General features: G+C 53.1%; 1 protein-coding gene across 3 annotated transcripts; it reads right to left on the bottom strand.

Annotated features, from left to right (window-relative positions):
• Positions 1-755: 755 nt before the first annotated feature.
• Positions 756-19817, bottom strand: SERPINF1 (serpin family F member 1). 3 transcript variants are annotated; one of them, XM_033185149.1, is made up of 8 exons: positions 19633-19783; positions 14778-14869; positions 11015-11213; positions 8892-9047; positions 7221-7424; positions 3843-3985; positions 1834-2044; positions 756-1137 (listed from the first exon to the last, which is right to left on the bottom strand). In XM_033185149.1, exons 2-8 carry the CDS (start codon positions 14859-14861, stop codon positions 878-880), a joined length of 1257 nt encoding a protein of 418 aa, XP_033041040.1. In that variant the 5' UTR covers positions 14862-14869; positions 19633-19783; the 3' UTR covers positions 756-877. The 3 variants fall into 3 exon arrangements, with proteins under 3 accessions (XP_033041040.1, XP_033041041.1, XP_033041042.1); XM_033185150.1 differs by lacking the exon at positions 14778-14869 and having other exon boundaries at positions 19633-19817; XM_033185151.1 differs by lacking the exons at positions 8892-9047; positions 11015-11213; positions 14778-14869; positions 19633-19783 and adding an exon at positions 8117-8398.
• Positions 19818-21887: the final 2070 nt, after the last annotated feature.

Raw genomic sequence — 21887 nt, forward strand, 5'->3', positions numbered from 1 at the left:
CATGTTCCTCAAAAAGCCCAGTTATACTTTGGGTTTTTTGTTGTTTTTTGAGACGGAGTTTCATTCTTGTCGCCCAGACTGGAGCACAATGGCATGATCTTGGCCCTTTGCAACCTCCACCTCCCAGGTTCAAGCGATTCTCCTGCCTCAGCCTCCTAAGTAGCTGGGATTATGGGCATGCGCCACTACACCCTGCTAATTTTGTATTTTTAGTAGAAACAGGATTTCTCCATGTCTATCAGGTTGGTCTCGAACTCCCAACCTCAGGTGATCCGCCCGCCTCGGCCTCCCAAAGTGCTGGGATGACAGCCGTGAGCCACCGCGCCCGGCTGTACTTTGTAAAATAGGCATACCTCCTTACAAAGAATCTGTTTAGAATCTTTACCTATCGGGTCTATTTACTGTGTCCTTGAAAGCTTTCTTTAAATGATTTATAAAATAACAATTTCCTTACGTTACAGATGGCCTCTCTTATCTCTCCGTGTGTTGTTCACAAGCGTGCTTCAGTGATTATGGGGGCAGGAAATGGCCTCCCGGGAGGATCGCAGATCCTAGTACCGAAACACCCCCAGAGCAGAAAAGCTGTCCCTGCATTATCCAACACGGGTACCTTAAAGTTCTTATAAACGGTGACTTTCTGCAGCGTTTAGATAAAACCAGGCTAGGAGCAGAGAACCACCAAATTCCTAAAGAGCAGTTTCTCTTCATGTGCTATTTAGCATAGCTCAGAATAGGAGGAGGAACAAAGTAGCAAGTTAAGGATAAAGCTCTTTTATTGTATGCATTTTAACCTTACGGGGGGCAGCTTTCCTGTCCTGTGGAATCTGCTGTGCCTCTGGGGTTTTCTTCTAGGGTACTGGCATGTTAAACTGGGGTATTAGGTGCCCCTGGGGTCCAGAATCTTGCCAATGAAGAGAAGGGCTCCTGTGTCTGTGTCCCTCAGCACGAAGATGAAAGGCTGGTTAAGGTGATAGTCCAGCAGGAAGGTGAGGTGGGCAGGCTGCAGCCCTGGGCTGGGGGTGGCTCCCGCCCCATCCTCGTTCCACTCAAAGCCAGCCCGGTGTTCCACTTGAGTCAGCTTGATGGGTTTGCCTGTGATCTTGCTAAAGTCTGGCGAATCAAACAAGGACTGCAGCTCTGTAGAGATGGAGAGAGATGTCCGTTAAAACCCTGCCTTCCCCAACACCCCAGCCAAGGGATCCAACTGCAAGCAAGCTGGGATGGCGCACCACTGTTGACTTTCTGGGAGGCCTCAAGAGCTCAGAGCTGGCCGAGGGTGGAGTGCTTAGCAAGTTAGGTCAAGATGAGAAAACATTGGGAGGCCGAGACGGGCGGATCACGAGGTCAGGAGATCGAGACCATCCTGGCTAACAGGGTGAAACCCCGTCTCTACTAAAAATACAAAAAATTAGCCGGGCGAGGTGGCGGGCGCCTGTAGTCCCAGCTACTCGGGAGGCTGAGGCAGGAGAATGGCATGAACCCGGGAGGCGGAGCTTGCAGTGAGCTGAGATCCGGCCACTGCACTCCAGCCTGGGCGACAGAGCCAGACTCCGTCTCAAAAAAAAAAAAAAAAAAAGATGAGAAAACAGGTCAGACAGACTTGACTTGAGGGGCAGTGTCGCGAGCGCCTGTTAAGGAGGTCTGCTCTTGAGGCTGAGGAATGAGTCTGATGAGAGAAGGCAGTTCAGCCTTCCCTTCTGGCGGGACGAGGCTTAAGGAGTCATCCACAGCCCCTGCAAGGCCGTGGAGCCCTGAGTTCTGCTTAGCAAAGTGGAAGGCCCGAAGACCCCGGCCCGCCCCACCCACCAAAAGCAAAAGGGTCTTCAGACATACTCATCTCCTGCAGGGACTTGGTGACTTCGCCCTCGTAACTCAGCTTCAGCTTGGGGAGGGTCAGGACCGCCTGCACCGTCTTCAGTTCTCGGTCTATGTCGTGAATGAACTCGGAGGTGAGGCTCTCCTCTATCAGGGTCAAATTCTGGGTCACTTTGAGGGGCAGGAAGAAGATGATACTCATGCTTCCGGTCAAGGGCAGCTGGGCAATCTGAGACAAGTGAGAAAGCATGTGGGTTAGTCCTTTAGAGCCCAAAAGCCCGGGACAGGCACAGCCAGGAGCTGTCTTCCTCTCCCGTGGCGGGGCCCTGGCCTCGTCCCTCCCCCAGCCCCTCATCTATTTAACAATTTCCCCTCTAGGTTAGCGCTTTCTGGCAGCAAGCCATCTCCTGAGATTTCTTCAGAAAGGCTGCTGCTGGCCTTTCTTACCTTGGCCTAATACCAACTGAAGTTATCTGCTGAAAGAATGTTCTCCTGTGGTTTAAGGAGCTAGAATTGAATTTCAGGTCTTTATTTTCTCCCAAAGTCCGTCTGCCAACGTTGGCTGATGATTTGTTAGATAGAGAGCGCTGGACTAAGACAGGAGGAACGGGGGATAGGAATACCGAAGGGGCCGTAAGAGGGCTTGGAGACTCCACCCCATCCACCCGCCAAGAGCAAAAGCATCCTTTGAACAGAGGCTCTCAACCTACGGTCCATGGAACAGATGGTGTCGGGGCCCCAAGAGTCTCCTGAAATCGTTGACAGAAACGTGTGTGTGTACACCTGGCAGTGCTCTCCCGGGTTTCAGAAACGTGTGTGTGAACACCTGGAAGTGCTCTCACGGGTTTCAGAAACGTGTGTACATTTGGCAGTGCTCTCCCGGGTTTCAGAAATGTGTGTGTACACCTGGCAGTGCTCTCCCCAGTTTGAGGCACTGTCGTCAGATTCCCAGAGAGATCCCGTGTGATGGCCATGGCCCAACAAAGGTTAACAGTTACAGACCTACAACTAAAAGAAGTCAGGTACACTGAAAGCCTTAGAATGCCAATGACTGGCTGAGTGCAGTGGCTCACGCCTGGAATCCCAGCACTTTAGGGGGCCAAGGCGGGCGGATCACCTGAGGTTGGGAGTTCGAGACCAGCCTGGGCAACATGGTGAAACCCTGTCTCTACTAAAAATATAAAATTAGCCAGGCGTGCTGGCAGGTGCCTGTAATCCCAGCTACTAGGAAGGCTAAGGCAGGAGAATTGCTTGAACCCGACAGGGCAGAGGTTGCGGTGAGCCAAGATCATGCCACTGCACTGCAGTCTGGGAGACAGAGCAAGACTCCGTCTCAAATAAAAAAAAAAAGAATGCCAACAATTTGGAGTTTGTCATTATTTTTCAAAGTCTGGCTTTAAATTCTAGAAATAGGAGTCTCAAGGAAAGAAAGAGAACTAACATTTGGGCACCCAATCTGAGGGCCCGTTTCATATTACCTTTTTCATCCTTACAACAAACCCTGGGAGGAGGCCGGGCGCGGTGGCTCAAGCCTGTAATCCCAGCACTTTGGGAGGCCGAGACGGGTAGATCACGAGGTCAGGAGATCGAGACCATCCTGGCTAACACGGTGAAACCCCGTCTCTACTAAAAAATACAAAAAACTAGCCGGGCGAGGTGGCGGGCGCCTGTAATCCCAGCTACTTGGGAGGCTGAGGCAGGAGAATGGCGGGAAACTGGGAGGCGGAGCTTGCAGTGAGCTGAGGTCCGGCCGCTGCACTCCAGCCTGGGCGACAGAGCGAGACTCCGTCTCAAAAAAAATAAATAAATAAATAAAACAAACCCTGGGAGGGTAAGTGTTGATAACAATCCCCTTCCCCATCTTAAGAGGAAAGGCTCAGAGATGTTAGTAACCTGCTCGAAGTCAAACAGCAGGCAAAACGTAGACAGCTGTCGGATCTCACAGGTCGTTTTACTCCCACTCCCCTGTTTTGCTTCTCTGTCCTCTCCCTCCACCCATCACCCACATTGCCCCCACCCCTACGGACCTTGCAGCTGAGATCCGAATCCAAGCCATAGCGTAAAATAGCCTTAGGGTCTGACATCATGGGGACCCTCACGGTCCTCTCTTCATCCAAGTGGAAATCCTCGAGGGAAGTCTTTCTGGAGTCAAACTTTGTTACCCACTGCCCTGGAATGAAATGAATGACATAGTCTGAGCCCCAGGAGACCAGAAAGACAGTGGCACCATGCTGTGTCCCCAAAGCGCGTTGTTGAAAATTGCCTGACTCAAGGCAGCTTAGCCATCAGGGGCTCTGATGCCTCAGGGAATAGGCCTGTCTCAGTGTGTGTGGTTTGGACCCCACAGTTATTTCCAGGACCCCGAGTACCCTTCACCAGCAAACTCCGATAGCAAGATGTTGATTTGGCTGATTAGGCTCTCTGGATTGTACACGTTCTGTGATAGCCTGCAAGAAAAGTAAACTGGTGGCCGCGCGCAGTGGGCTCACACCTGTAATCGCAGTATATTGGGAGGCTGGGGTGGACGGATCACTTGAGGTCAGGAGTTTGAGACCAGCTTGGCCAACATGACAAAATACTGTCCTAAAAATATAAAAATGGCCGGGCGCGGTGACTCACGCCTGTTGTCCCAGCACTTTGGGAGGCCAAGGTGGGCAGATCACTTGAGGTAAGGAGTTTGAGACCGGCGTGGCCAACATGGCAAAACCCTGTCTTTACTAAAAATATAAAAATGGCTGGGTGTGGTGCCTCACATCTGTAATCTCAGCACTTTGGGAGGCCGAGGCAGGTGGATCATCTAAGGTCAGGAGTTCGAGACTAGGCTGGCCAACATGGTGAAACCCTGACTCTACTAAAAATACAAAAATTGGCCGGGTGCAGTGGCTCAAGCCTATAATCCCAGCACTTTGGGAGGCCGAGACAGATCACGAGGTCAAGAGATCGAGACCATCGTGGCTAACATGGTGAAACCCCGTCTCTACTTAAAAAAAAAAAAAAATACATAAAACTAGCCGGGCGCAGTGGCAGGTGCCTCTAGTCCCAGCTACACGGGAGGCTGAGGCAGGAGAATGGCATAAACCCGGGAGGCGGAGCTTGCGGTGAGCGGAGATCGCGGCACTGCACTCCAGCCTGGGCGACAGAGTGAGACTCTGTCTCAAAAAAGTATATAAATAAATAAATAAATAAAAATACAAAAATTAGCCAGGCGCAGTGGTGGGTGCCTATAATCCCAGCTACTCGGGAGGCCGAGGTGGGAGAATCGCTTGAACCTGGGCGCCAGAGGTTGCAGTGAACCAAGATCACACCACGGCACTCCAGCCTGGGCAAAAAGAGCAAAACTCCGTCTCAAAAACAAAAGAAAGAAAAGTAAACTGGTGTGCACTCCTACAGCAATGTCTGTGGGAGACAGCCAAAGAAGGTCCGAGCTGGAAGAGACCTGAGGTCCTCTGGATTATGCCCTCTCGTAGCTGAAAACGGGCGGAAGCCGAAGAGGTGAAGTAACTGGCTGACGCTCTCGAAGCCAGCTGATGGCCAAGCTCCTTTAGCTTAATGTGACCTATAATATCTGGATCCAGAGCTGTTCTCTCACACACTAGAGATCAGTGCTTGAAGTAGGAAGCCATTCGGATTTTCTCCAGGCTAGGGGGCCGCTCTTGCTGGTGCCTCAGCCAGTTACAAAGCATTTTTTTTTTTTTGAGACGGAGTCTCACTCTGTTGCCCAGGCTGGGGTGCAGTGGCACGAACTCAGCTCACTGCAAGCTCCACCTCCCAGGTTCATGCCATTCTCGTGCCTCAGCCTCCCTGAGTAGCTGGGACTACAGACGTCTGCCCCATGCCTGCCTGCCTTGCTTGCTTGCTTATTTATTTATTTAATTTATATATATATATATATATATATGTATTTTTAGTAGAGACGGGGTTTCACCGTGTTAGCCAGGATGGTCTCAATCTCCTGACCTCGTGATCCGCCCGCCTTGGCCTCCCAAAGTGCTGGGATGACAGGTGTGAGCCACCGCGCCAGGCCGACAGTCACAAAGCATTTTAAGGGAGAGGTTGCCCAACCCCTCCCCCTGCCCCATGCCACGCCACAAGGCCTTATCTGAACGGGGCTGGCCCCACACTAGGCCTGTGGAACAATCTCCAGACACATCACCACAGCCTAGAAGGATGTCGTTGGGCACCTGCCATGTCTTGGGTACAGAACTAGAGTCGTTGTAAAACTTGGAGACAACATAAAAAGGTGTCTGTGAAGTAGGTGTATTATCGTCACGATGAAGGTGAGAACATAGGCCCAGAAAGGTTGCCTAATGAGGGCAGAGTTCCTCAGCTAGTACAGGCGGAGCTGGGATTTAAAGCTGGACTGATTCAGCCAGTGCGGTGTTCACACCTGTAATCCCAGCACTTTGGGAGGCTGAGTTGTGCAGATCACCTGAGGTCAGGGGTTTTCGAGACCAGCCTGGCCAACATGGCAAAACCCCCATCTCTACTGAAAATATAAAAATTAGCCAGGCGTGGTGGCGGGCACCTGTAATCCCAGCTACTCAGGAGGCTGAGGCAGGAGAATCACTTGAACCTGGGAGTTAAGGAGGCTGTAGTGAGCCAAGATCGCAGCACTGCACTCCAGGCTGGGCGACAGAATGAGACTCCATCTTAAAAAAATAAATAAATACATCTTGTCTGATTCAAAGGCCAGGAAAGCCCCAAACAGGCCCAGTGTTCATTCTTTCTCGCTCTCTGCTCTTCTGTCTCCACAAGTCTCTGACTCTCTATAGACATTCATACCTTGGCTTGGATTTGATGACAAGCAGATAAGCTCCAGGCAAGTGCAGTTCCCAGATCCTCCCCCAGCCGTGCCCCAGCCCCCATGCTGGGCAAGGTCTTTGACACCTCCCCTTTCCAAGCCCCCTCTGATGCCTGCCACCCACCCTTGGTCAAAAAAGAAGTGGAAAGTTGGACATGGTAATCCCAGCATTTTGGGAGGCCGAGGTGGGCAGATCACCTGAGCTCAGGAGTTCGAGACCAGCCTGGGCATCATAGTGACACCCTGTCTCTTAAATTAAAAATAAATTTGAAAGGGCCAGGTGCGATGGCTTGTGCGTAGTCTCAGCACTTTGGGAGGCCAAGGTGGGCAAATCACCTGAGCTCAGGAGTTCGAGACCAGCCTGGCCAACATGGTGAAACCTCGTCTCTACGAAAGTACAAAAAATTAGCCGGGCATGGTGGTGCATGCCTGTAATCCCAGCTACTCGGGAGGCTGAAGCACTAGAATCGCTTGAACCTGGGAGGCAGAGGTTGCGTTGAGCTGAGATCGCACCACCGCACTCCAGCTAGGGCTACAGAGTAAGACTCTGTCAAATAAATACAATAAAATAAAATAAATGAAAAAGAAGTGGAGACGCGCTCACCCTTGAAGTACGCCACGCCAAGAAGGAGAACACTGATCTCATTGGGCAGTTCCTTTGTGGACCTGGCGAGCTTCCCTTTCATCTGGGCCTGCACCCAGTTGTTGATCTCCTGCAGGTCCAAGCGAGGGTTGCCCGTCAGGACTCTGGGCCTGGTCCCATATGACTTTTCCAGGGGTGCCACAAAGCTGGATTTTATACGCAGCTCTGAGGAGAGGCAGAGCAGAGGTTAGCGTGTGAGACTCAACGACCCATCTTCAAGAGCCTGCCAGGCTCGGGTTCTGGTTTACCGCTCAGCAGGTCCTGACTTCCCACCCAGCATCTTCTTGTGATTTGCCAGGACTTCTGCTGGCATCCCCAGGCACTGGCCAGGGGGCAGCAGATTCCCCACATCGTGCCACTGCCCTCCCTGCCCCTCCCGCCATCTCCTGCAGCCCACTTCCTCTTTCTGATCCTCTGGGTTCACGGACCCTTCCTCCCCCACCAGTGCCAGGCCAGGCCTGAGCATATATGATCTATTGTTCAGAAAGAGCCCCCAGTTGGCCGGGTGCAGTGGCTCACGCCTGTAATCCCAGCACTTTGGGAGTCCGAGGTAGCTGGATCACGAGGTCAGGAGATCGAGACCATCCTGGCTAACACGGTGAAACCCCGTCTCTACTAAAAATACAAAAAATTAGCTGGGCGCTGTGGCGGGTGCCTGTAGTCCCAGCTACTTGGGAGGCTGAGGCAGGGGAATGGCGTGAACCCAGGAGGTGGAGCTTGCAGTGAGCGGAGATCGCGCCAGCGCACTCCAGCCTGGGCGACAGAGCGAGACTCCGTCTCAAAAAAAAGAAAGAACCCCCAGTCTGCAGCATGGAGCCCACATTCCTCAAGCAGCTCGGGCCGGAAAGGTGACTCACTCTTCTCAAAGACGATCCGGGAGGCACTCTTGAGGTTCTTCTGGGGGGCAGTGACCGTGCCAAGGAGCTCCTTGTAGGTGCCATGGATGTCTGGGCTGCTGATCAAGTCATAGTAGAGGGCCCGGTGAATGACGGATTCTGTTCGCTGCTCCGCTCCTGCCAGAGACAAGGATGTGGACGTTGATAACTGCACAGCAGGGCCCAAATCAAGCCCCCTCCCAGAACACAGATACTATACTCATCTTTTCTGTCTGCTGAGAGCCCAAGTAGGTTGATCTTCAAGACAATCTAGGTGGCCAAAGAATTTTCATCCTTAGAGATTTTCCTGAAGTAGGTTAAAGGCGTCAGGTCTGCAAGGTGGGAGTGAGGGGCACCAGTCCCTGTGCTTCTCCCGTCACAGCCCTTAAGACTACTCTGGCCGGGCACAGCGGCTCACGCCTATAATCCCGGCACGCTGGGAGGCTGAGGCGGGTGGATCGCTTGAGCCCAGGAGTTTGAGACCAGTCTAGGCAACATGGAGAAACCCCGTCTCTACTAAAAATACAAAAAATTAGCTGGGCGCTGTGGCGGGTGCCTGTAGTCCCAGCTACTTGGGAGGCTGAGGCAGGGGAATGGCGTGAACCCGGAGGTGGAGCTTGCAGTGAGCGGAGATCGCGCCAGCGCACTCCAGCCTGGGCGACAGAGCGAGACTCCGTCTCAAAAAAAAGAAAGAACCCCCAGTCTGCAGCATGGAGCCCACATTCCTCAAGCAGCTCGGGCCGGAAAGGTGACTCACTCTTCTCAAAGACGATCCGGGAGGCACTCTTGAGGTTCTTCTGGGGGGCAGTGACCGTGCCAAGGAGCTCCTTGTAGGTGCCATGGATGTCTGGGCTGCTGATCAAGTCATAGTAGAGGGCCCGGTGAATGACGGATTCTGTTCGCTGCTCCGCTCCTGCCAGAGACAAGGATGTGGACGTTGATAACTGCACAGCAGGGCCCAAATCAAGCCCCCTCCCAGAACACAGATACTATACTCATCTTTTCTGTCTGCTGAGAGCCCAAGTAGGTTGATCTTCAAGACAATCTAGGTGGCCAAAGAATTTTCATCCTTAGAGATTTTCCTGAAGTAGGTTAAAGGCGTCAGGTCTGCAAGGTGGGAGTGAGGGGCACCAGTCCCTGTGCTTCTCCCGTCACAGCCCTTAAGACTACTCTGGCCGGGCACAGCGGCTCACGCCTATAATCCCGGCACGCTGGGAGGCTGAGGCGGGTGGATCGCTTGAGCCCAGGAGTTTGAGACCAGTCTAGGCAACATGGAGAAACCCCGTCTCTACTAAAAATACAAATATTAGCTGGGCGTGGTGGCAGGTGCCTGTAATCCCAGCTACTCGGGAGGCTGAGGCGGGAGAATTCCTTGAACCTGGGAGGCGGAGGTTGCAGTGAGCTGAGATCGAACCACTGCACTCCAGCCTGGGTGACACAGCAAGACTCCGTCTCAGGAAAAAAAAAAAAAAAAAAAAAAAACAGAAAGAAAAAAAGACTATTATGTAGTTACCTGATACTAGTTTCCCCTGTGAACCCAGCTGTGTCCTCCGTGAGGGCAAGCCCGTGCCTGCCTGTTTGCAGTTGTATCCCCGGAACCTACGCTAAGGGCTAGCACCGCCCCGGCTTGGTTAAGGAATGCAAGAATGTGCCTTGAGGCCGGGCGCGGTGGCTCAAGTCTGTAATCCCAGCACTTTGGGAGGCTGAGATGGGCGGATCACGAGGTCAGGAGATCGAGACCATCCTGGCTAACACGAAATCCGGTCTCTACTAAAAAAAAAAAACTAGCCGGGCGACATGGCAGGCTCCTGTAGTCCCAGCTACTCGGGAGGCTGAGGCAGGAGAATGGTGTAAGCCCGGGAGGCAGAGCTTGCAGTGAGCTGAGATCTGGCCACTGCATTCCAGCCTGGGCGACAGAGCCAGACTCCGTCTCAAAAAAAAAAAAAAAAAAGAATGTACCTTGAAGTCACCGTGTCAGTAAGCGACCCCTGAGGTCAAGCACCATGTCAGTGGTTCCCAGGCCCTTTCGGGGAGCTGGGGAATCGTGCGTGTGTGTGTGTGTGTGTGTGTATAGCCCGAGTTCCCACCTACACGGCTGGGACCCCCGGGCTGGGGGAGCTAGGGAATCGTGTGTGTGTGTGTGTATATATAGCCCGAGTTCCCACCTGCACAGCTGGGACCCCCGGGCTGGGGGAGCTAGGGAATCGTGTGTGTGTGTGTGTGTGTGTGTGTGTGTGACCCCAGTTCCCTCCTGCAGGGCCGGGGGAGCTGGGGAATTGTGTGTGTGCGTGTGTGTGTATATATAGCCCGAGTTCCCACCTGCACAGCTGGGACCCCCGGGCTGGGGGAGCTAGGGAATCGTGTGTGTGTGTGTGTGTGTGTGTGTGTGTGTATAACCCCAGTTCCCTCCTGCAGGGCCGGGGGAGCTGGGGAATCTGTGTGTGTGTGCGTGTGTGTGTGTGTGTATATATAGCCCGAGTTCCCACCTGCACAGCTGGGACCCCCGGGCTGGGGGAGCTAGGGAATCGTGTGTGTGTGTGTGTGTGTGTGTGTGTGTGTGTGTGCGTGTGTGTGTATATAACCCCAGTTCCCGCCTGCAGGGCCGGGGGAGCTGGGGAATCTGTGTGTGTGTGTGTGTGTGTGTGTGTGTATAGCCCGAGTTCCCACCTGCACAGCTGGGACCCCCGGGCTGGGGGAGCTGGGAAATCGTGTGTGTGCAGCCCAAGCTCCTGCTTACATGGCTGGGACCCCCAGGCCAGGCCCCCAGTGCTACTTCACCCCTCCCTGGGCTCCAACATCAATAAACTCAGCCACATTTACCCAGAGGCCACAGGGGCCCTCTCCAGGTCTGCCTGGGGCTTCCTGCCTCTGAGCACTCACCCAGCGAGAGGGCCGAGAGGGCCGTGGCCACACTGAGAGGAGACAGGAGCACATTGGTTGTGGGGCTCATGCTGGACCGCACCCGGTACAGGTCATAGCCAAAGTTGGAGACAGCCGCTGCCAGCTTGTTCACCGGGACTTTGAAGAAAGGATCCTCCTCCTCCACCAGCGCTCCTGTGCTGTCGGGGTCTGGGGAGCCCTGGCAGGAGACAGGAAGTCTTGGGTTTGAGTTCAGGGCCCCGCGGAGACGCACAGCGACTGTCTCCTTGTGGCTTTGTGTAGGGTGGTGGTTCTGGCCCCTTGGGGCTGTCCTTCCTAATTTTTTTGTGTTTGGCCTAAAACTGGAATGAGTTTTCCTCCCTGATCATGCATGAGCTATCTGCGGGGAGACAGCACAGAAGAGAGATTAGCTGGTTTTTTTATTTGAGACGGAGTCTCACTCTGTCGCCCAGGCTGGAGGGCATGGGGCGATCTGGGCTCACTGCAACCTCCACCTCCCCGGTTCAAGCGATTCTCCTGCCTTAGCCTCCCAGTTGGCTGGGATAATATGCAAGCACCACCGTGGCCGGCCGGCTGACAGTTTTTAAAAAGTGGGTCACAGGGGCCGGGCGCGGTGGCTCACGCCTGTAATCCCAGCACTTTGGGAGGCCCAGGTGGACAGATCACGAGGTCAGAGATCAAGACCATCCTGGCTAACACGGTGAAACCCTGTCTCTACTAAAAATACAAAAAATGAGCCGGGCATGGTGTCAGTCGCCCGTAGTCCCAGCTACTTGGGAGGCTGAGGCAAGAGAATGGCGTGAACCCAGAAGTCAGAGCCTGCAGTGAGCCGAGATCGCGCCACTGCACTCCAGCCTGGGCAACAGAACGAGATTCCATCTCAAAAAAAAAAACAAACCACTGTCAGCCAAGTGGCTCACACCTATAATCCCAGCACTTTGGGAGGCTGAGATGGGTGAATCACTTGAGGTCAGGAGTTCAAGACCATCCTGGGCAACATGGTGAAACCCGTCTCTACTAAGAATACAAAAAAATTAACTGGTCATGGCGGCGGGCGCCTGTAATGCCAGCTACTTGGGAGGCTGAGGCAGGAGAATCGCTTGAACCTGGGAGGCAGAGGTTACAGTGAGCTGAGATCGTGCCACCCTACTCTAGCCTGGGTGACAGAGTGAGACCCTGTCTCAAAAAATAAATAAAAATAAATATAAAAATAAAAATTGGGAGCCAGGTGCAATGGCTCGTGCCTGTAATCCCAGCATTTTGGGAGGCCGAGGAAGACGGATCACTTGACCTCAGGAGTTTGAGACTAGCCTGAGCAACATGGTGAGGTCCCATCTCTACTAAAAAATACCCAAAAAATTAGCGGGGCGTGGTGGCACGTCCCTGTGGTCCCAGCTACTTGGGAGGCTGAGGCATGAGAATTGGTTGAACCCAGGAGGCCGAGGTTGCAGTGAGCCAAGATTGTACCACTGTACTCCAGCTTGGGTGGTGGAGTGAGTGAGACTCTGTCTCTAAAAAAAGAAAGTTAAAAAAAAGAACTGAGTTTTTCTTTTTTCTTTTGAGATGGAGTCTCTCTCTGTCGCCCAGGCTGGAGTGCAGTGGGACAATCTTGGCTCACTGCAAGCTCCGCCTCCCGGGTTCACGCCATTCTCCTGCCTCAGCCTCCCGAATAGCTGGGACTACAGGTGCCCACCACCACACCCAGCTAATTTTTTGTATTTTTAGTAGAGACGGGGTTTCCCCGTGTTAGCCAGGATGGTCTCGATCTCCCGACCTCGTGATCTGCCTGCCTCGGCTTCCCAAAGTGCTGGGATTACAGGCATGAGCCAATGCACCAGCCCCTCACTGCAGTCTTAATCTCCTGGGTTCAAGTGATCGTCCCACCTCAGATTCTCAAGTAGGTAGTACCACAGGCACGTGCCACCACGCCTGGTAATTTTTGCTTTTTTGTAGAGACAGGGATCTCACTATGTTGCCCATGCTGGTCTCAAACTCCTGGACTCAAACGATCCTCCTGCTCGGTCTCCCATACTGCTGTGATAACAGGCGTGAGCCACTGTGCCCAGCAGAACTGAGTTTTTTTATTTGTGCCCATTGCCAGCACCTGTTGAGTAGGTGTTTGGTAGATGAAAAATAAATGAGTGGCCACACCGGGCGCAGTGGCTCACGCCTGTAATCCCAGCACTTTGGGAGGCTGAGGTGGGCGGATCAAGAGGTCAGGAGATCGAGACCATCCTGGCTAACACGGTGAAACCCCATCTCTAATAAAAATACAAAAAATTAGCCTGGCGTGGTGGCGGGCGCCTGTAGTCCCAGCTACTCGGGAGGCTGAGGCAGGAGAATGGCATGAACCCGGGAGGCGGAGCTTGCAGTGAGCCGAGATCACGGCACTGCGCTCCAACCTGGGTGACAGAGCAAGACTCCGTCTCAAAAATAAATAAATAAAATAAAAAAGTAAATGAGTGGCCACATGGCCCTGTAGAATGGATATTTTTATCCCATTTCATAGGCAGGGAAGCAAAGACTGAGGTAAGGGTTGTCTAGGGTCACAAAACTAGGAGGAGGGAGACTCAGAATTCATACTCCGACCTCACAACAGTCCAGGGCTCTTGCCAAGATGCCCAGCTGCTCTTGTCCCTCAAGGGTAGGCCACCCCCAACACTCACCCTGTAACACTCAGATGGCCCAGGCTTCCCTCCATGTGCCTGTATCTGCCTTGGCAACCCAGCTGTGCCCTTTCTGAGCAGGAGAGAGGTCAGTCCATACCCTCGCCCCCTGCCACAGCCTGGTCTGTATCCGAACAAATGTCTGGGAACATGACCTGCTCAGTGGAGCCCCCACCAGGAAGACAAGGTAACAAAAAAAGGAAACGGCCCGGCGCGGAGGCTCACGCCTGTCATCCCAGCACTTTGGGAGGCCAAGGCGGGCGAATCACTTGAGGTTGGGAGTTCAAGACCAGCCTGACCAACATGGAGAAACTCTGTCTCTACTAAAAATACAAATGAGCTGGGCATGGTGACACGTGCCTGTAATCCCAGCTACTCGGGATGCTGAGGCAGGAGAATGGCGTGAACCTGGGAGGCGGAGGTTGCAGTGAGCCGAGATCGCAATATTGCACTCCGGCCTGGGCAACAAGAGTGAAACTCCATCTCAAAAAAAAAAAAAAGTGTTTTTGGTTTTCTTTTTGTTTTTGTTTTTTGTTTTTTTGAGACAGTCTCACTCTGTCGCCCAGGCTAGAGTGGGGCAAGAGCACCCTCTCAGCTCACTGCAACCTCCACCTCCCAGGTTCAACTGATTCTCCTGCCTCAGCCTCCTGAGTAGCCGGAATTATAGGCGTGTGCCATCACACCCGGCTAATCTTTGTATTTTCAGTAGAGACGGAGTTTCTCCATGTTGGCCAAGCTGGTCTTGAACTCCTGGCCTCAAGTGATCCGCCCACCTCGGCCTCCCAAAGTCCTGGGATGACAGGCGTGAGCCCCCGCGCCCGGCCAAGAAAAGATGTTTACTCAAGGGGGCAGCCCTGGACTTGTTAAAGTGCTTTGGATTTTTACTTCTTTGGAATCTTATTCTTGTCCGCACTCTGTCCCCTGAAAGGCGAGGTAAGACATGTTCTGTTTTGCCGCTGGAGAAACTCCAGCCCTGGGGAAATAAAGGCCAGAGCCTGGCCTGGAACCTGGGTCCTGGTTCCCGGTCCCGTCTCCCGTGCTGCCTGCCAAGGAGGGGCTGGGAATGCTGACCACGCCGTCCCCACCCGCCGACTGACCTCCTCCGGGCCGCTGGCGGGGTTCTGGCAGCTGCTGTGCCCGAGGAGAGCTGCAAAGCAGAGGAATAGCACCAGGGCCTGCATCCTGGGGCCTGCAAGAAAAGCACGAGGCAGCAGGCCACTCTCCTCCCCCACTGCACTGCTCCGCTACCCCTTCCTGGCCACCCCAGCCAGGGCCCAGGGGATGGGCAGGGCTAAGTGCTTTCCCCCGCCCGCAGCAGCAACCACCTCCCAGTCCCCCATTCTCCCAGAAGTGGACCCTCAGCTTGAAGGCTCATCCCTCCCAGCAAGGTTCTCCCGCCCCTCCCCCTGCCTAGGGCCCACAGTCATACCGTAAGCTTGTGCTTCTGTTTCATTGTCTGCATCCGGGGACCCTCCTTTAAACCTAAAGCTTTTATTTATTTATTTTTTATTTTTTATTTTATTTTTTCAGACAGTCTGGCTCTGTCGCCCAGGCTGGAGTGCAATGAAGCGATCTGGGCTCACTGCAACCTCGGCCTCCTGGATTCTCCCACCTCAGCCTCCCGCGTAGCTGGGATTACAGGCGTGTGCCACCACGCCCAGCTAATTTTTTGTATTTTAGTAGCAATGGGGTTTCACCATGTTCTCCAGGCTTGACTCGAACTCCCGACCTCAGCTTATCCGCCCGCCCTAGCCTCCCAAACTGCTAGGGTTATAGGCGGGAGCCATCACACCCGGCCCCTGAACCTTTTAAAGATCCAGAGCAGTGGGGCCCCAGCCCCAGCAGGGCTTCTCCACGTGGAGTATGGCCCAGCACAAATGTATACTATGGCTTTGCCCTGGAGGCAGCCAACCCGCTCCGGTAATAAGACCTGGGGTGACCTCTCCTAGGAGAACAGGGCAGAACCCAGGTCTCCTCCGCGGAATCTCCGGGTACCAAGCAGAGGCACCCAGTCCGGCACCTGCTGTCCCTCCACATTCTCAAGCTCTCTTGGGAATTCTCTGGCCTAAAACCTGTGGCCTCACAAGGAAGCTCATTCCCTTCTCCCACAGTTCCCCTTCAGGAGCTCTTCCTCCCATGGTCAGGAGTGCAGGGCCTCGGGTCAGAGAGCCTGGGTTCACATGTCAATTCTGTGTCTTTTTTTTTTTGGAGACAAAAGTGTTGCTGTGGTGCCCAGGCTGGAGTGTAGTGGCTATTCACAGGCACAACCACAGCACAGCCCGGAACTCCTGACCTCATGTGATCCTCCTGCCTCAGCTTCTTGGGTAGCTGGGACTGCAGGCACGTGCCACCACACATGGTCTCAGTGCTGTGTCTTTGTAGCTCTCCAAATCACCATTTTTTCTCTTGTAAAATGGAAATAAAATAACCTACTATTAAAATAAAACAACTGCCGAGTGCAGTGGCTCATGTCTGTAATTCCAGCACTTTGGGAGGCTAAGGTGGGTGAATGACTTGAGGTCAGGGGTTCGAGACCATCCTGGGCAACACAGTGAAACCCGTCTCTACTAAAAATACAAAAAAATTAACTGGGTGTGGTGGCAGGCCCCTGTAGTCCCAGCTACTCAGGAGGCTAAGGCAGGAGAATCACTTGAATCCAGGAGGCGGAGCTTGCAGTGAGCAGATTGTGCCACTGCACTCCAGCCTAGGCAACACCACAAGACTTTGTCTCAAAAAAAAAAAAAAATAGCCAGGGGTGGTGGCACACACCTGTAGTCCCAGCTATTGGAGGGCTAAAGCTGGAGAACCACTTGAACTCAGGAGGTGGAGGTTGCAGTGAGCCAAGGTCGCACCACTGCACTCCAGCCTGGGCAACAAGAATGAAAACTCCATCTCAAAAACAAAAACAAAAAAAAGGCCAGGCGCGGTGGCTCACACCTGTAATCCCAGCACTCTGAGAGGCTGAGGCGGGTAGATCACCTGAGGTCAGGAGTTTGAGACCAGCCTGGCCAACATGGAGAAACCCCGTCTCTACTAAAAATACAAAAATTAGCCAGGCATTGTGGCGCATGCCTGTAATCCCACCTACTTGGGAGGCTGAGGCAGGAGAATCGCTTGAATCCAGGAGGCGGAGCTTGCAGTGAGCCGAGATCCCGCCACTGCACTCCAGCCTGGGCAACAGAGTGAGACTCCGTCTCAAAAAAAAAAAGAAAAAAAATGTAGACTCTGAATGACTTTGGCTCCCCTGCCCTGGCCCCCGACACATCATCCTTCATTATCCGTTTATATACACAAACATCCACCCACACAGCACACTTTTCGACTTCCCAGAACAAACTGGATCAGAAAATTAGGGAAGATATTGTGTGACTGTTGGCTCTAGTCCTTAAAATTAAATCTGATAATCCACTGGACAATATCATGGGAGGTGAAAGAAGGCTGCCTTTGAGTTTACTCAGCTTAAGGCGGGACTGGCAGAGGAAGCAGCCTGGCTTTCTTTCTAAATCCCGCCTTGAGTGAGAGTCCCGCAGACCCTGCGTTCCCAGCCAGCTGCTCTGGCACGTGGCTGCCCTGACATGCAGGGAGAAAGCTTTCGTGTAGACAATAAGAAAAGCTTTCTGCAGCACAAGATAGAGGCCTCACCACCATCCAGCCTGTCTCCACCCGGCTCGGGCCAGCCCCAGGCAGCTGCCAGGAGCCTGCCTCCCCTGAGCCTCTTCAGACTGGTTTATTAGAGACCAAAAATTCAGCGAGGTACACAGGAGGCAAGGCTAGAAGAGAAGTTGTCATTTCTAGTTCCTCTGGCCCAAGTAAGAAATTAAGGGAGAAGACAGGCTCATCCCAGCATAGTTTATTATTTTTTCTTTGAGACAGAGTCTCGCTCTGTCGCCCAGGCTGGAGTGCAGCAGCGCGATCTCAGCTCACTGCAACCTCCGCCTCCCGGGTTCAAGCGATTCTCCTGCCTCGGTCTCCTGAGTAGCTGAGATGACAGGTGCCCACCACCACACCTGGTTAATTTTTGTTTTAGTAGAGATGGAGTTTCACCATGTTGGCCAGGCTGGTCTCAAATCCTGACCTCAGGTGATCTGCCGGCATCCCAAAGTGCCAGGATTACAGGTGTGAGCCACTGTGCCTGACCATTCTCCTGGCATAGTATTTAAGGAAAAGTCACAATTCAAATGGACTTGAAGGAGGGACTTTAGTCTTAGTCCTTACAGAATCTAAGCCCAAACCCCAGATCAGGTGACAGATGATTGTCACCATGTGGGTAGGCGGAGGTGCGGTGAGGCAGCCTGGCAGGGAAGGGACCTGGGTCCAAAGGTGGCCCCCGGTAGACACAGGGACCCGGAGGATTAAGGGCAAGTCTGAAACCTTCACTTCAGGCCATCTGGATGAGGGAAGAGGAGAGATGATTGAAAACCCTACAAGGGCAGTGAGAGGGCAGAGCGTGGGGGTCTACACGGGCGCCCCTCAGCACACACGCAATGCCCTGTCCACGGCGGTGGTTCCTGGGCTGAGCAGGCGACCGCTGGCTGGCTGCGGCCACAGGCAATGATGCCATCCTGTCCAAAGGGCAGTATCCAAGCCCCACTCCTGTCCTAGCAGGCGAGGGAGGGCTCAGAGAGCAGTAGATACCCTCCCTGCTAGGCCAAGGTCAGGCCTTATTTTCTGACAATTGCCCACATCAAGAAACACAGCAACTGGGATTTTTGCGATCTTGCCTCCAAGTTAGGCGGATCAACTCAAGCCAATACATGTGTTTCAGATTAAACCCAGTTAGGAGGCAAATACCCTCCACAGCCGCCACCTCCTCTTCCCAGAACCGCAGGGCCTCCAAGCCACATGGCGGTGGGCCTCGGAGACAGTGTGGGGAAGGGCACCTCCCCCTCCCCGGCTCTCTGGAGGGGGTTCTGAGGGGTCCTCCCGGCCCACCCATGGTGACCCAGCCCCAAACAATGTTTCCAGAAGTTTTAGAACCTGAATGAGTCACACTTCCCCACACCCCAGAAGCAGCAGCCCCAAGAATAGGACTCCCTGCCCCCCAACCCCACAGCCCCACGGAACCTGGGGGCTAACGCCACCTGCGGGCTAACGCCGGGTTAGCTAACGCAGGGTGGGAGGCCTGGGCCGGACGGGGTGGGGTTTCTGGGAATCCTGCTTAGACCTGCCCCTCTCGGTGGCTTGCCACAGGCAGCAGAAAGGGTGCACCCCAGAACGGACAGCCTTTCCCTCCAGCACCACAGCTGGGCCCCCAGGACCTCTACACCTGACGGGCTAAATAGTGGTCATTATTTGCCAGAGGCCACGACCTCATTGGTCTCCTCAGCCTTGACTCACAGCTTGGCCAAAGAGAGTGGGTGGGGGCTGGCTAAAAGGACCCACCTGTCCTCCATCCCAGCCCTCAGCCAGGGCGCCCAGACCAGCGGTTTGGTGTGCTGGGAAATTGCCTTAGCAGTCAGCACCAGCTGATTTTTGAAAACGTAGCCGAGAGCCCAGGGAGCAGGGGCCAGGGCTGGGCTGCAGGGCGCCCGCCTTCCTGACTGCGAAAGCAGCTCCCTGGAGCCTCCTTCCCTCAGGCTCCAGTCCCTTTGGGGTGCTGCTTAGACCCAACCCAGCAGCTTAGCTCCCCTTTCCTCCCCACGTCCGCCCCTCCACTGTTTCCCACTCACTTCATTCAAAAGCCTTTCCAGCCTCTTCCGTCGGTGCAGTGGGATTTGGGGATCACGGGATCCTGGCCTTCGGCCATGTTCCCCCACCCCCCACTCCCTCTGCCCTCTCTCAATCCACTCACCCCCTGTGCCCAAACTGCAGGGGCTGCTGTCTCCCCATTTCCTCTCCCTTGCACCCCTCTTTTCTGCTCCCTCGAGTGCCCCTGCCTCTCCCCTGTCCCCCCAGCCCAGGAAGGCCTCTCCCGTCGCCCCTGGCATCAGAACAGCCAGGGAGCTGCTTTACCTGTGGATACGCTGCAGCTCCACACCCAGCCTAGTCCCGCTAAGCCTGCACACTGAGGGGGCTCCAGCCAGCACAAGAGCTTTTTTTGCGGCCTTCTAATCCAGCGTCCAGCAGGCTTCAGATTACAGCTACTCCTTTCTTAAAGCGACCTGCACTCAATTTGGATTCTGAGATTGCATCACTGTCTCGTGTTAACTTTAACCCACTGCTGCACGCCGTCCCTTACCCCCAAGGCACACACATTTGCACACCTTCCTCTTCCTTTAGATTTTCCTTAAGGGGCCAGGTGCAGGGGCTCACACCTGTAATCCCAGCACTTTGGCAGACCGAGGCAGGTGGATCACCTGAGGTCAGGAGTTCAAGACCAGCCTGGCCAACATGGAGAACTCCCATCTCACCTAAAAATACAAACAAATCTGGGCACAGTGGCTCACGCTTGTAATCCCAGCACTTTGGGAGACCGAGGTGGGTGGATCACCTGAGGTCAGGAGTTCCAGACCAGCCTAGCCAACATGGTGAAACCCCGTCTCTACTAAAAATACAAACAAAATTAGCTGGGCGTGGTGGGACACACCTGTAGTCCCAGCTACTCGGGAGGCTGAGGCAGGAGAATGGCATGAACTCGGGAGGCGGAGCTTGCAGTGAGCCGAGATCACACCACTTCACTCCAGCCTGGGCGACAGAGCGAGACTCCATCTCAAAATAAAAAGAAAAAAGAAAAAAAAATTCTCAGTATAGTGACAACCTTATATTTCCTCCTCAATTCTTCCCCATCACCATAACCGCCATGTTGAATTTGATTTTTATTATTTTCATGCATTTCTTTTTACTTTTACCATGTAAGTTTTTGTCTCTAAGTGATATATAATATCAGTTTGCATGTTCTTAAACCTTACTTAGGTCAATGTATCACACTGCTTTTTTTTTTTTTTTTTTTCAGATGGAGTCTCACTCTGTCACCCAGGCTGGAATGCAGTAGCATGATCTCAGCTCACTGCAACCTCTGCCTCCCGGGCTCAAGAGGTCCTCCTGCCTCAGCCTCCCGAGTAGCTGGGATTACAGGCATGCACGAGCACACCCAGCTAGATTCGTTGTTTATATCCTCACCAATGCTTGGCATATTGTCAGACATTTAAATTTTGCCTATCTGGTGAGCGTGAAATAGATGTCCTGTCCTTATGGTTTTAATTTGCATTTCCTTGATTACTCGTGAGGATAAAAGGTATTTTCATACTTTCTTGGCCACTTAGGATTCTCCTTGTGTGAACTACCTGGGCCTGTTTTTCCGTTGAGTTGTTTTTCTTTTTCTCGTTGATTGAGTCCTCTCTGGATTGCAGCTAGGAATCTCTTTTGTCAGTTTTCTGTGTTGCAAGTATTTTCTCCCAGTGTGAGGCTTGTCTTCTCATTTTTATGGCAGGGGTGTCCAATCTTTTGGCTCCCCTGAGACACACTGGAAGAAGAATTGTCTTGGGTCACACATAAAATACACTAACACTAATGATACCTGATGAGCTAAAAAAACAAAAAGCAAAACAAAGCAAAATCTCAAAAAAATATCATAATGTTTTAAGAGTTTACGAATTTGAGGCCGGGCGTGGTGGCTCACGCCTGTAATCCCAGCACTTTGGGAGGCCGAGGCGGGTGGATCACAAGATCAGGAGATCGAGACCATCCTGGCTAAGACGGTGAAACCCCGTCTCTGCTAAAAATACAAAAAATTAGCCGGGCGCGTTGGCAGGTGCCTGTAGTCCCAGCTACGCGGGAGGCTGAGACAGGAGAATGGCGTGAACCTGGGAGGCGGAGCTTGCAGTGAGCCAAGATCACGCCACTGCACTCCAGCCTGGGCGACAGAGCAAGACTCCATCTCAAAAAAAAAAGAGTTTACGAATTTGTGTTGGGCTGCATTCAAAGCCATCCTGGGCCTCGTGCAGCCTGTGGGTCGTGGGTGACACAAGCTTGTTTTATGGTATCTTTTCATGGAAACACGTTTTTAAATTTTAATGCCAACATTTTCAATCTTTTCTAATTTGTGCTTCTTTTGGTATCTTTAAAAAAAAAATCTCTTCTTCCCCAAGATCACAAAGGGATTCATCTATACTTTCTTCTAAAATGTTTACAATTTTAGGCCGGGCATGGTGGCTCATGCCTGTAATCCTAACAACTGGAGACCAAGGCGGGTGGATCACCTGAGGTCAGGTGTTTGAGACCAGCCTGACCAACATGGTGAAACCGTCTCTACTAAAAAAAAAAATAAT

This window comes from Trachypithecus francoisi, unplaced genomic scaffold, assembly GCF_009764315.1.
Source record: "Trachypithecus francoisi isolate TF-2019V2 unplaced genomic scaffold, Tfra_2.0 Lachesis_group20, whole genome shotgun sequence".
NCBI classification, from domain to species: domain Eukaryota; kingdom Metazoa; phylum Chordata; class Mammalia; order Primates; family Cercopithecidae; genus Trachypithecus; species Trachypithecus francoisi.

Coding starts and splice junctions, on each gene's coding strand:
- SERPINF1 (XM_033185149.1), bottom strand. CDS start 14,861: ATGCAGGCCCTGGTGCTATTCCTCTGCTTTGCAGCTCTCCTCGGGCAC. Junction 11,214..14,777: donor CCGCCAGCGGCCCGGAGGAG/GTCAGTCGGCGG, acceptor GTCTCCTGCCAG/GGCTCCCCAGACCCCGACAG. Junction 1,138..1,833: donor CAAGTCCCTGCAGGAGATGA/GTATGTCTGAAG, acceptor CCATCTCTACAG/AGCTGCAGTCCTTGTTTGAT.